We start from the raw sequence: 12,884 nt of genomic DNA on the forward strand, positions 1-12,884 counted from the left end.
GACAAGGACAACGCCACTGCACCCACAGTCCGACGGCATGGTGGAAAGGTTCAATCGGACTATGGAGCAACACCTTTCGAAAGTGGTAGAAGAGCACCAAAGGGATTGGGACCAGCACCTTCCACTATTCCTGCTGGCCTACCGCGCAGCTATCCACGACACCACGGGCCAAACACCTGCTCACGTTGTATTTGGGAAGGAACTGCGGCTGCCCTGTGACCTAGTCTTTGGATTGCCATCCGAAGAACCAATGGAAGTACGTGACTACGTGGACGAACTGAAAGAGAAGTTGGTCAACGTGCATGAACTAGTGAGGGGCCGGATCAAGATTGCCAGTGACCGAATGAAGACCCGTTATGATGTGAAGGCCAACTGTGGCGGATTCCAGGAAGATGACTTAGTGTGGCTGTATAACCCCCGACGGAAGAAGGGACGTTGCCCAAAACTGGCTCCTGACTGGGAAGGTCCATACACTATCGTCACTAGAATAAATGACGTAGTTTATCGGATCCAACGTGGACCAAAGACGAAGATGAAGATCGTTCATCTCGATCGACTAAAACGGTACGAAGGAAACAACGAAGACGCTTCCGATCGGGACGATCGGATTTGAAGAGGGGGGCAGTGTTACGAAATACACCCTTACGCCGCCCCAGTACGACGCCTATGGCGGTCGAGAGCCTTCTGGACGTACGCACGGCGCTGATGGGTGAATCATCGCTGTTGTCGACGGCCGAGAGGCGGGCGCATAAAGACAGGTCTGGAGCGTCTCGAAGCGGCGTCCAGGGGAGTCTCGAAGCGGAGTCGCGATGGATGTTCGTGAAGGATCTCGATCAGAGACTATGGGTTTAAATAGAGGCGACCGTAGGTAATGGATTCATTCATCCAGTGAAGACAGTCGAGAGCGCCGGAATAATTTCTGTACATATTCGTCGCAATAGATAGTGTTGTAATTCGACCTGAAGAAATAAATTTTTTGAGTTTTACCAACACCCGATTTATTCGTCCGTCAATCGTAACATTATGTATTAAAATTTTTCTGTTGTAATGTTTATTCCTTTATAGATATTTAGTAATAGCTTTTCATTGTCAATTAACTAATGCTGCTTAATTGGTTTAGCAGAATTTGATTTATTGATTTAGCTATTTTAGAAATATGTTTCAATAAATAACTTGTAAAAATATAATGTCAGACAAAAATAGAAAATCATTACAATTGACGTAACTGTATTAAGTGCCTACATTCTAATATTTACTTTCTTCAGACGATAAAAATGCACACAAAATGGAAAATTGACTGTATGTAATGATAACACAAAAGATATTATGGAGATTAAAGGAAAGCTATTAATTTATTGCGTGTAGGTGTTCTGAAATGTAAATTGCATTATAATGTTGCTATGCGAATGTAGAAAAGATTTAGAAGTAGGTTAATTGATCTTGAAAATGCAATAGAACGCCATGTCAAAGAACAGTTCGTCGACCTCTGACCACGTGCGTCAGATTTTAATGTTCACAAAACACTGTCAGAAAATAAAATTCAATATGGATTAAAACAGTAAATATTTTCTTTTCTCATTTATTGTTCGAGATTAAATTTTTCCCGGAAAGATGGACTTCAATCATTTATCATCACGAAATTAATTGTTTGCACAATCAAGCGCATAAAAGTTAAGCTCTGCAAATCCTTTGGCTTTTCAAAGGAATACCCCATTTATCGATCCTGCGATTCTTGGAAGGGATATCACGCTGTTGCTCTGTATTTGTGGCGCCCCCATACAGCTAGAACAACGTGACTATCGTGACAACAAAAGGATATGACGTGAATTTCATCTGCCGGTTGAACATCGTACGACTTGTTTAAATTATTTGACAGTTTCTATTGTTTTGTGTTTAGTTTGGTGTTCGTAAACTAATGATGTTTCCCTTTTCTACCTGCATGTGCTTTCGACAAGATCAAATTTGGACGGTTATTCCTCAACAAATTGAAGATACTCCAAACAAGGTTTGTTTACCTGTTTTATAGGTTACTCAAAAATTTTAATTAGTAGGAGGTTTGGCGATGTTTCATTTTTTCGCACCAGTGGATCTTGTCAAAAGGCTACCTGTTGAAACACGTCGGTAGTCGTGTCAATATACTATTTATTTATGAGTATATCCGAAACGAGTGTTTTTTAACAGACTCACTCAGTTTTTTCACCACTTTGTTCTGATTGCGAGAACATTGCTTATATATTTTGAAAACAAAATATTTGAAGAATGTAATCGCACTTATCCGCAAAAACACGTGCCTAATTGTAATTACATTTTAATTAATAATGTAAATTGCGATTACGTCAAACAATTTTTTTTAACTGTGTTTTTGTTAGATTTTTCTAAATTATACAGTCATTTGGCAAGTTTAATAAAAAAATCAGGATAAAACAACTGAACTGGTAAAATTTTTTTATGTGAGTTATGTTTTAGATAGAAACTTGAAAACTTTTAGATGACATTGGTAATTTAAATTTAATTGTTTTAAACAGTCATTGAAAATTTTCATTGCATGTTTTACACAGAGATAAAAAACCTTTCATACTGTAACGATATTTTTAAGGAAACTTAGAATTGAAATTTGACTAAATCGCATTTATAGCTGGAGACAGTTTTTCTTAAGCCCAATGCTTTAGGGTATCGCTTTTAAATTTTCAGTAGACCAATTGAGCAAAATTTCTTGTTAATTTTCTTATTAATCCTCCCTTAGAAAACTGCACGATTTTTGTTTCAGTAGGCTTTGTTTTATTGTGAATCGCACAGTAGCCAGTTTATTGATTTTGTTATGATTCATATACTTATTGTATGTAATCTTCTATACTACTTAAGACACATTACTTCCTTGATTAGTGGAAACGGTGAAAACTATATTTAACAAAATGTTGACTAGTACAAACTGGCCACCATATTTGAAATAATGGCCGAATATTTTTTTGTTAAAAACTAAAAGAAATCAAATTTAATGCTATTACGTATGTGTCAACATGTCGTTGAATCTGTGTTTTATCCGGTTTTATAGTATACTTACATCTTAATTAATAAAATTAACCCGAAAACTTTTATTATATCCTCGGGTGATGTTTGCTTTTGAAATTGTAGCTCAACATTTTGTAAGTTTTATGATCTAAAGAACTGCCTGAATTTAAAATTAACGAAAATTGTTAACACTGCACCGATCTTGATATTTAATTACGGACGGTTATTAGGTTTGAAAAATAACTAAGCATAGTACTTCATTAAGCATTAGTTATATGTAAACATAAGTAATTCTTAGTAAAGTCTGACAAGAAAAGACATTTGCGTAATTTAAGTATGATATAATAATTCACAGTATATGTAAAACGTTATACGAATTCAGACACGCTACTTTTCTAATACTTAGAAGACACGAAACATGAAAGTTTGCATGAACGTTACGTGGGGAACAATTTCTTGTTTTGAGGAATTAAAAATTAAATTATATTAATATTAATTTAGAATTTTATAATGAATTTGTGGCGTATAGGATGTATTAAACAGAACTTATACGCTATTAGATTAAATTTTAATCTCATAATATATACAATGTGTCTCACTTCAAGTGCCAGCACTACCTTAATTTCACTATTCATTCACCGCGATAAATTTTTAATGATTTATAGATTTCTGCCAAGTGCGAGTCCGTCGGCCCACTCTCTGCTTTTACCTTTCCTCGACCTTTCATGACCCCTTGAGTATGAAGAAGTAGGTCTCCCGTTTCTGTCTGTCTGTCTGTAGATGGTAAAACGCTAACCAAAATTTGTCTAATAATCCCCACCAATAATGTGATAACGTTACTTCAGGAACTGCAAAACCGATTGTTTTGAAATCTTGGAGATGTGTTAAAGTTGTCATAAGCATGGTCAATTTTTGATGAAAATGTATTTGCTCATCCGCCCTAAAAAATTGATGACATCACCTTAAAATTTTGCTGAACAAATCCTATCTTAAATGTGCAAAATATGATGCATCTATAGTTCTTGTAATTGATCATTGCATTAATATTTTTATATTTGCTTATACGGGATGTCTCAAAAAATTAATGACTACGTCAATTTATTTTACTGAATAAATCAAGAATTGCAAAACTGAATACTTTGACATTTTGATGACGTTTTAAAGTTATTGAAAACATGGTTTAAATTGTTAATCAAAATCTATCTGTAATTGATGACGTCATATCAAAATTTTTCCGAATAAATTCTACCCAAAATGTGCAAATTTTGATGAGTTTTTACTTGTGATTTATCACTGCATTCATATTTTTTAGATCTGGTTATATAGGTGGCTCAAAAAAATTAATGAATGAGTCATTTTATTTTATTCATTAAATCAGGAACAGCTCACTTCATTTTCTCAGAAAATTTTGGCAATACAATACTGTTATTTTTAGTATTACACTGCACCAAACCAAGTTGATATACGTGTCCTTGCAAAAATGTTGATGACATCATCGCAAAATTGTGTAAAGAAAAAACTCAACAGGATAATGCTAGAGTAGTTTCATTGTACTTTAGGTGCGAGGGGAGTTCTGTCAAAACAACTTTCGACTTTTTAGGTACTTGATATTGACAGCTGTATGCTGTATGCACCGAGCATGCACATACGTTTCTTAACTGCTAGCCTCCCTAAATTAGAAATATAAAGAATCGCACGTTATTTTTATTCGTGCTTGATATAGGACGAAATTTTATTGTGAAAATTCGTTTAGAATAAAAAATTATGTCCAGCTGCTGAGTTATATTAAGCACTATTATTCATTTTGGATGATGGAAGAGTATGTCAAATGACACAGATGTACATACTTCTCTTTTGTTTTCGTAAGTATATAAGTATATTTTGGTAAATTTTGACAAATGTTTAGAGCATTATGAAGGCACTTCTGATATATCTTATTCTATATATATCTGCGTTGTTACTATTAGTGCCACATTAAGCACATAAAACTTACTGCCGTCTTCTTACATTATCTGAAACATTACTAGATACGGACAATGTTGTTTGATACTTTGGCAATTTTTGTGTATGAGTGGCGCATTTGACTTTGACGGGTTATACAACGGTTGGGGTTGGGGTTGGAATCCAATAAATTGGGATACGAATCTAGACAGGCCTGAGTTGTTAATCATGTCGCAGATATCAGGACCGAACTCGAGAACGGATTTTAATAACGCCGCGAATTTTTGTTTTCACTGTGGTGGACAAAAACTGCTAAAAATTTATTACTTGTGTGTTCACATGTAGTACAGGGCTTTCATAAATATTCCTCACATCCAGTGACCTGTGAAATAAAAAAACATGTTTTGCCACTTCTTAATAATAGTAGACATATTTAACGCGTTAATAATTATCATGTTTAATATTGTCATCTGTCAGAATAATTATGATATCTAAATTTCCGTTGTTGACATTATACTTAGTTACACACTCTGAAAGAGGCGGAACAAATCAGTGCCCACTTGGATGTCAAAATTATTTAGGAAAGCTCTGTATAAATCTGAAATAAGAATCCTAATAAATAGGCATTTCTTAAAAGGTCCCTACAAGCAAAGAACATTTTGAAAGCAGTGGAATCGTAGTTAGTATCATTTAAAGAAATAATTAGTTTTTGCGCTTTATTTTGCTGTATTTTTATTTTAGTTTTATGAAGCGTGCAACTCACTTTTCCCAACTAGAAACACTTATCTTTTTTACACTTGCTTCGCAATTAATGCTGTTTCTTTTCTGAATGTGTAGTTTCAATTTGCCTAAATCACTTCAATTACATTAAATACGCAATAATATGGTAGTAGCCTAAATATTAAGTTTTTCCGTAATTTGTTCTGTGTAATACACATTGCCATATACCGTGAGGTTTTTTTTCTCTGAACATAGGATAACTAATGTTAAGTTGGTTGCATACCTGCTTGTAATGGATTGACTTGGACTTTTAAAAACTGAACATAAAATCTGATCGAGTTTTAGGTCATGTCAAATATATTGCCATTGACATTTGGCACTGTCTTCATGTTAAGGTATGGTAATAAGTTGTAACAAGTTTAAAGAACAGAAAATTTACGTTATTGACCTTTTTAAAACAATTTCGTCAAAAATTGTAATGCAAATGTCATTGTTGACATGGCCTACTCCTCAATTATTACGAATCTTATGTTCAATTTTTAAAAGTCCAAATCAATCCATTGGAGTATGAATATGCAACCGAACATACATGAATTATCCTATGTTCAGAGAAAAAAAAAAACATCACGGTATATGAGTTCTAAGAACCTCAAGCATTCACTTTTCTTGCATGTAGAGGTCATTGTCATATAAGAATTCCATTATTTCATCTTTCCAACTTGAGCCATTTGTTTTTTTTTTATCTGTGCTTGAATAATAGGTTTATATTTTTTATGATATATTTTATATGCCTTTATGACTAGTACCACAATGTATATATCGATTTAAGGTGTTTACCTCCACCATCCTATCATTAACCACACCTTTACTAAAAAACATGTGCTTTAAAGGTGAGGAAAGTTGTACTTAAATAACTTTATGAATTTTTGTCATTGATACTTTGTGTATAATAATGATTTTAAAGTGAAGACTTCCTAAGTTTTGTTCAAATTCAAACTCAGTTTTAATTGTTGTAACTTCTGATTCACCCACACAAGATGAAAATACAAATCGACCCCTCCTTCAAGTATAAAATAGGTTTTTGGAATACAGAACGCTAAGCCTACGTTTCCGCATCATTAGCTTCAGAAGATGTGATAAGGACGGGAAAAAGAAATTTACCAATATAAAATTATTGACGTTTTATTGTTGAGATACTTGGACCTCCTATCGATTTGACCTTTAATACGACATAACAGTTTCATTTGTGTATATTTTACTGTTTCAGCATTAATTATTTATTGTCATAATTATTGACTTATCAAGATTAAGATCAGTAAATAATAAAGGCACTAGTATCGGGAATATGTGATATGTGGTTGAGATTGTGTATTTCAGAAGAACGAAGCCATTTTTCAAATTTGAAAATTTGAAAGTCATGAATACCACGTTTGGAAACAGCATAGCAGTATGTAGGAAAAATGTTATCACCTTTCCTTGGGAAAATAAAAATTGATACAGACAGATAGACGGAAACAGGAGACCATTTTTTCGTACTAGGGGTCGTGAAACGTCTAAAAAACATAAAGTAGCAAGTCGCCCAATGGACTCGTTTAAAATACTCCCTTCGCTTACGCTCGGGAAGTAAAAAGTAAAGCACTCCACCAAATTTCGAGATTTATTTTTTGCATTAATTTAGTGTTGTTACAAAAACATGAGCGATAAGAAAACCCATCTTTTTTTGCTTGCAAATAATATATGCGAAATTTTTTTAATATTAAAAAATTAGTTTATAAACCATAACTCTAGTCATTGATTTTCTGTAATATAAGAGGAACGCTGAATAACGGCGTATAAACTTGTTGGTTAGAGCAAAAGTCCCAGTCGATCCCCTCATACTTTTTTACTTACACTGTGACTGTTATTATCTATATTTTTATCACTGGATGGTATGGCTGTTTTACTGAGTGAATAAAAAAATAGTAACCCACTACATATATTAATAAAAAAAGCCGGCAAAACTATTACAAGTTGTTATTCCTTAACATTTTATGTTGTTGAGGACGTTTAATACACTTCACAGGATTTGATTTGATTATTCTGGTTAACCTGAATTCTTATCAACTAAATTGTGGCAAAACCCACGCCCCTGAGTGCAGTTTATTTTATAATACACAAATATCTGAAAATCTTGACGTGTTTATTGACATTTGGTTATCACTAAATTTTGGCTGTGACTTTATGTTAGCTTTAAAATATCTTGCTCCAAAGGTTAACGACAAATATTCGTACACTTTTGTCTTTATTATTGTAGTTTATTATTGTTTTGTGTATTTCTACAAAATAGCATCCAGTCACGCAAAATTTTAAAGTTATTTATTTATACTTACGATCGAAGGAGCGAGTGGGCCAAAGTTGGCATATACCAAATTTATGTTTATACATTATTAATTGAAAATTGTAATTTATACTAGCATAACGTAGCAAAATGGCTATAAAAAAGATTGTGGTATAAAATTCTGGTCTTAAACATCTCAAGTGGCTTAATGAATTGTCAACTTACACAAAATAGATGACTGGAATTTTGTTGAAGAGGTAGTTTTAATAAAATTGCGTAAGGTAGGTATATGCTTCGTATAAAAAGATAAACATGTCCTGGACGCTATCCCCAATATAACAGGGCAAGTGTCTTAAATGCATGTAATATTTAAATATCTATCGGTAAAATGATTTCTAATTTTAGAAAACTACTCAAAATTGGGCCGCTGCTTTATGATACATATATCATTAACAAATTGAATTGAAAAATGAATTGTGGGCCAAAAAGGTTTGGTTATTTCATCAGTATTCCATGCTTTTAGGCTTGGTCGACTTCTGTAGAAGTCTCATTCTACAATTTATTAGAAAAAAATGCTTGTTTTGACTGTTTTGTCAAAAGTAAGGCACTTTAGGATATTAATTGAGCACTGAACATCCGCCTTGAATCCCCAGGAGTATCTATGGCTCTTATTGTTACATTTATTTTTTGTATTAGGTACAGAAGTCATCATTTCATCGTATCAAAGTCGAAAATAATAAGCAAAGAAATTCCGATAAATATCATTTTTTGCGGATATAACTTTCAGATAAAATCTATGTGTAGGCGGTCAGGCGTTCTTGAATTTTCTTAAGGTAGGTATTATTTATTCCAGATAGGAGGAAATATGTATGTATTTTAGCGTTTTCATTTCAAATAAATCGCTTAGCGAATTATTTGGAATATCAATCTAGAGAGTGATGATAAATTAGTGTAGCAAATTAACCAATAAATTAAATGAATTGTGAATTATATTACATTAATCAATATAATAATAATAATAATTAATCGATAATGTTGCATTGATAACGTTATTAACTCATCGACAATGTGTTTAAAAGTAAAATAACTATCAAGTTTTAATATGATAATGTCAACTTAGAGTATCCTATAACACGACTTGTTTTATCATGCTTCAGATGCAAGGGAAGTTTAAATAATTTTATAACAAGTTTTTCATTGAAACCATCGACAAGACTTACAATGGTCAACAAAACTATTGCAATAGGGTACGTCGTTCTGACAAACCATATAATTTTGTGATTTTGACTTTTCATAGTTTGTGGGATACCAAAAAAGTAGGCTTCCCGTTTTCGCCTGTTGGATTGGTTGGAAACTTATTTTAGACAGACAATATCTGAATTTTAAGTGTACTTACGTACCTTAGGATAAAATTTGTCTAAACACCCCTCCTAGAAAAGTTGATATTCCTACATTAAATATCCAGAAACAAATTTAAGTTATAGTTTAATAATAATTCATTTCTATTTTTAACTTAATTAATGTGTACTGGTTTATTTTAAAAATAAAGTTTGTACAAACAATCAAATATCTTCGGCAGAACTGATAAAGCCAAGTCAAAACATTATTAGTACATGTTTATTATAAATATATACACTCTAAGATGTAGTACTACATGTTTTTGTTTTTTATTCCATTTTAACAATTTAAATTGACTTACTGAATACGCCGCGTGAATTTTAACGTATTTATTCACTCAAAGAAATGATCTCATTGCACTGCGTGCTATGTGATCTTAAAAATCCTCTCGTGAATAAACTTGTTTAATTCACTTGTTGTATAATATTGATTATGACATTGCATGCTTAAAACATTGACTAAAATAGTAACTACAAAATGGTCCTGTGATTTTACAAATGTGTTTTCATTTTATTCGCTAGGAAAATTGATAATAGGGCGGTAACTATTGTCGTGCATCAGAAAAATAGCGGTGTTTATAAATTAAAGTAAGTTTTGTGTTTGTTTTGTTGCCAACTAAATCTTTCATTTAATATAAATGATGAGGAACAGGCCAGAAAAATTCAATTTTTTGTTGCTTCTATAAAAATTTTAAAATTGTCAGAGAAAATAAAATAACGGTTTTATTAATTGTGTGTTTCTCTTGTAATATAATACAATATGAGCACTAATTAATATTTATGCTAACAGTTAACATATAAATTATTGTCGACACGAGGCGTGCATTAATTCTAAAATTAATAAATATCCGAAAAAGTATTAACGGCTTAGGCAAACAACATGTGTTTATTAAATCACAGGACGCAAAATATTATCAGATTTCCATCAGTTAGCGACATTTTTTTCTTTGCTCTTATAGTTTTATTTCATTTAATCATTTTCATTGAAATTAGCGTACGATCAATCACCTGCTGAGCTTGTCATTGTAATGAAATTGATAACGAATAGTCCACAGTAGTTATTTATACAGAGTGTCTATAAATGATTCGTATATTCTGCACTCGTTCGAAAATTTTATTGTTTTTAAATTAAAGAGTTTTGTCGCTTGAAAAAAAAAATGTTTACACATACAGTTTTATAATTGTGACAAATTTAAATAAGTCACAAAAAATATTAAAAGGGCGTTGCTATAAATGCAACCTATCAGTTTTACAGAGGTGTAACTTTGCTGTTTAACAGTCAAAGCCATGTACTTTCAATTGTCTTAACATATATATATTAAATATAGTCACTGTTTTACAAATTAAAATTCAAATAACTTAATGTAAGCAAAAGGATAAATAGATGTCTACATTGGCTGGTACAGATTTTGCTGTAGAGTCAATACTCGCTTATGAGTCAAGTACTTATCTAAATGCCAAAAGATGCAAATTAACAGTAGCAGTTACCACTATAAGGCGTCTGTCTCACTTAAAACAATCGTCAGATTTGTTCATATAAATTCTATCGTTTCCTTTTTCCTTTTCTTATTTTTTATTTTTGTGTTTCTTTTATTATATTACATATACAATTATTTGAACTTGACCCACTAAAATACTTTTAAATAGTTAATTTAACAATATTAGCAGTAAATTAAAAATAGTTTCTTTGATATTTATAATCGTCTTAATTGTAAAGTCGATAACCAAAATAACACGAGAAAATTATTTTTTTTAATTTGAATATACTCATATATAAGGTATTGAGTTTTAACTATCTAAAACATGTATTAGTGAAATAATAATAAATTTAGAAAGATGGGAGTATTTAAAATCATAAAACCTCGAACAAACATAAGAAGGAGGAACAGGAAAACAAAATGGATACATTGACAAACACTGTAATGTAGTTGATGAAGGATGTAATAGAAATAACGCAAGACCAGAAAATGTATTATAAGGCAATCATGAAATTGAGAAATGAAAATAAGCAATTAAAAGAAGAGAATAAAGGCACGCAGAACGACACAATAAATATGAGGGAGAGAATTGGGAACTTGAAAAAAAGACAGAATAACACAGTAATTTTAACTAGATTTTTTTATAAAAAAAAAAACGGGTAAAAGTAGAGGTCTAAAATAAAAAATAAAAAATGCAAAAGAAACGCTAGATAATGGCAATTAATAATGAATTAACAAACAAGGAATTAGAAATTTAACAAAAGAAATAAGACAAGTAGCGGCACAGGAAAAGAGTAAGGAAAGAGAAGTCAAAATTAAGTACCAAAAATTGGTCGATAGTTGTTTCGGCAGAACTTCTCTCACACCTAAAGTGTATCTACTAGGATTTATTCGGCAAAATTTTGAGCTGATGTTTGTAGGCTGAGATAAGCAAATATATTTTGATTAAAAGTTTATTATGATAATATTATCAAAATTTTAAAACATCTGCAAGATTTCAAAGCATTCGGTTTTGCAGATTGAAAATTAAATTGCAAAATATTGTTTTATAATTTTGATTTTTTTCCAAAAATCTGGACGTCTCGGGTAAAAACTCAATACGGAGTCATACACTACATATGTAGGGTACTATGTTATTTCATACAATTTAAAACCCCTATACTATATGCAATTTTGAAGTGACGTCATCATATTATTGGTGGGGATGATTACACAAATTTTGGTTAGCGTTTTACCGTCTACATGGCATTCCTAATATAAATACAAAATTTGACAACAATCGGACCAGTACTTTCGCAGATTATTTGTCTAATAAAAATCCGGACAGACGACAGACAGACGAACAGTCAGACGGACAGACGGACAGACGGACAGATGGACAGACGGACAGACGGACAGAGGGACAGACGGACAGACGGATAGACCGACAGACGGACAGCTATACGGAAACTGGAGGCCTATTTCTTCGCTTGCGCTCGGGAAGTAAAAATGGAATGGATAAGGGGAAAAGGGAGGTAACCTAAAAGAAAACGACAAAAGAGCCCAAATACAACCAAAAAACGTAGAAGCAATAGCAAGGTAAGTAGAAATAGGACGAATCAAGATAACAAAGTGTATACGAATAAAGAATAAAATGAATAAAAAAACACTTAACAATAATAAGAATAATAATGTGATACAAACGCAAAGGACGAACAAAGGAAATACATTGAGTATCGGAACTTTTTTAATTCATTAATTATTAATTATTATTAAGTAGAGTATAAAATGTTACTTCTGGACCAGGGTATTTGGCGTGTTAAAAATCAGGGTTGAATCTTACAAATTTAGCTGTTTGCCCAAAAGCAAACAACCGAATAAGGCCTAAAACCTCTCAAAAAACATTCATTTTTATCCACCCCAAAAGTACCCAAATATGTGTAGACTACCAAAAATCGGGCACACGAAAAAACTCTTAAAATCTCCCAAAATAATGCAAAATTATATCAAGAACGCCCTAAAAAACTAACAAAATACCTTGTT

General features: G+C 32.1%; 1 protein-coding gene across 4 annotated transcripts in view; it reads left to right on the forward strand.

Annotated features, from left to right (window-relative positions):
• The first annotated feature begins 1,820 nt into the window (after nt 1-1,820).
• LOC135128133 (3',5'-cyclic-AMP phosphodiesterase 4A-like) overlaps nt 1,821-12,884 on the forward strand; it is a 158,690-nt gene continuing 147,626 nt past the window's right edge. For all 4 annotated transcript variants that reach the window (XM_064055011.1, XM_064055016.1, XM_064055010.1 and 1 more), the window contains exon 1: nt 1,821-2,005. In XM_064055011.1, the coding sequence (XP_063911081.1) occupies nt 1,916-2,005 (90 nt within the window). In that variant the 5' untranslated portion in view covers nt 1,821-1,915. The remainder of the gene's footprint in view (nt 2,006-12,884) is intronic.

The sequence above is a fragment of the Zophobas morio genome, unplaced genomic scaffold, assembly GCF_036711695.1.
Source record: "Zophobas morio isolate AGI-343-1 ecotype UQ-CSIRO unplaced genomic scaffold, CSIRO_AGI_Zmor_V1 ptg000012l, whole genome shotgun sequence".
Lineage (NCBI taxonomy): Eukaryota > Metazoa > Arthropoda > Insecta > Coleoptera > Tenebrionidae > Zophobas > Zophobas morio.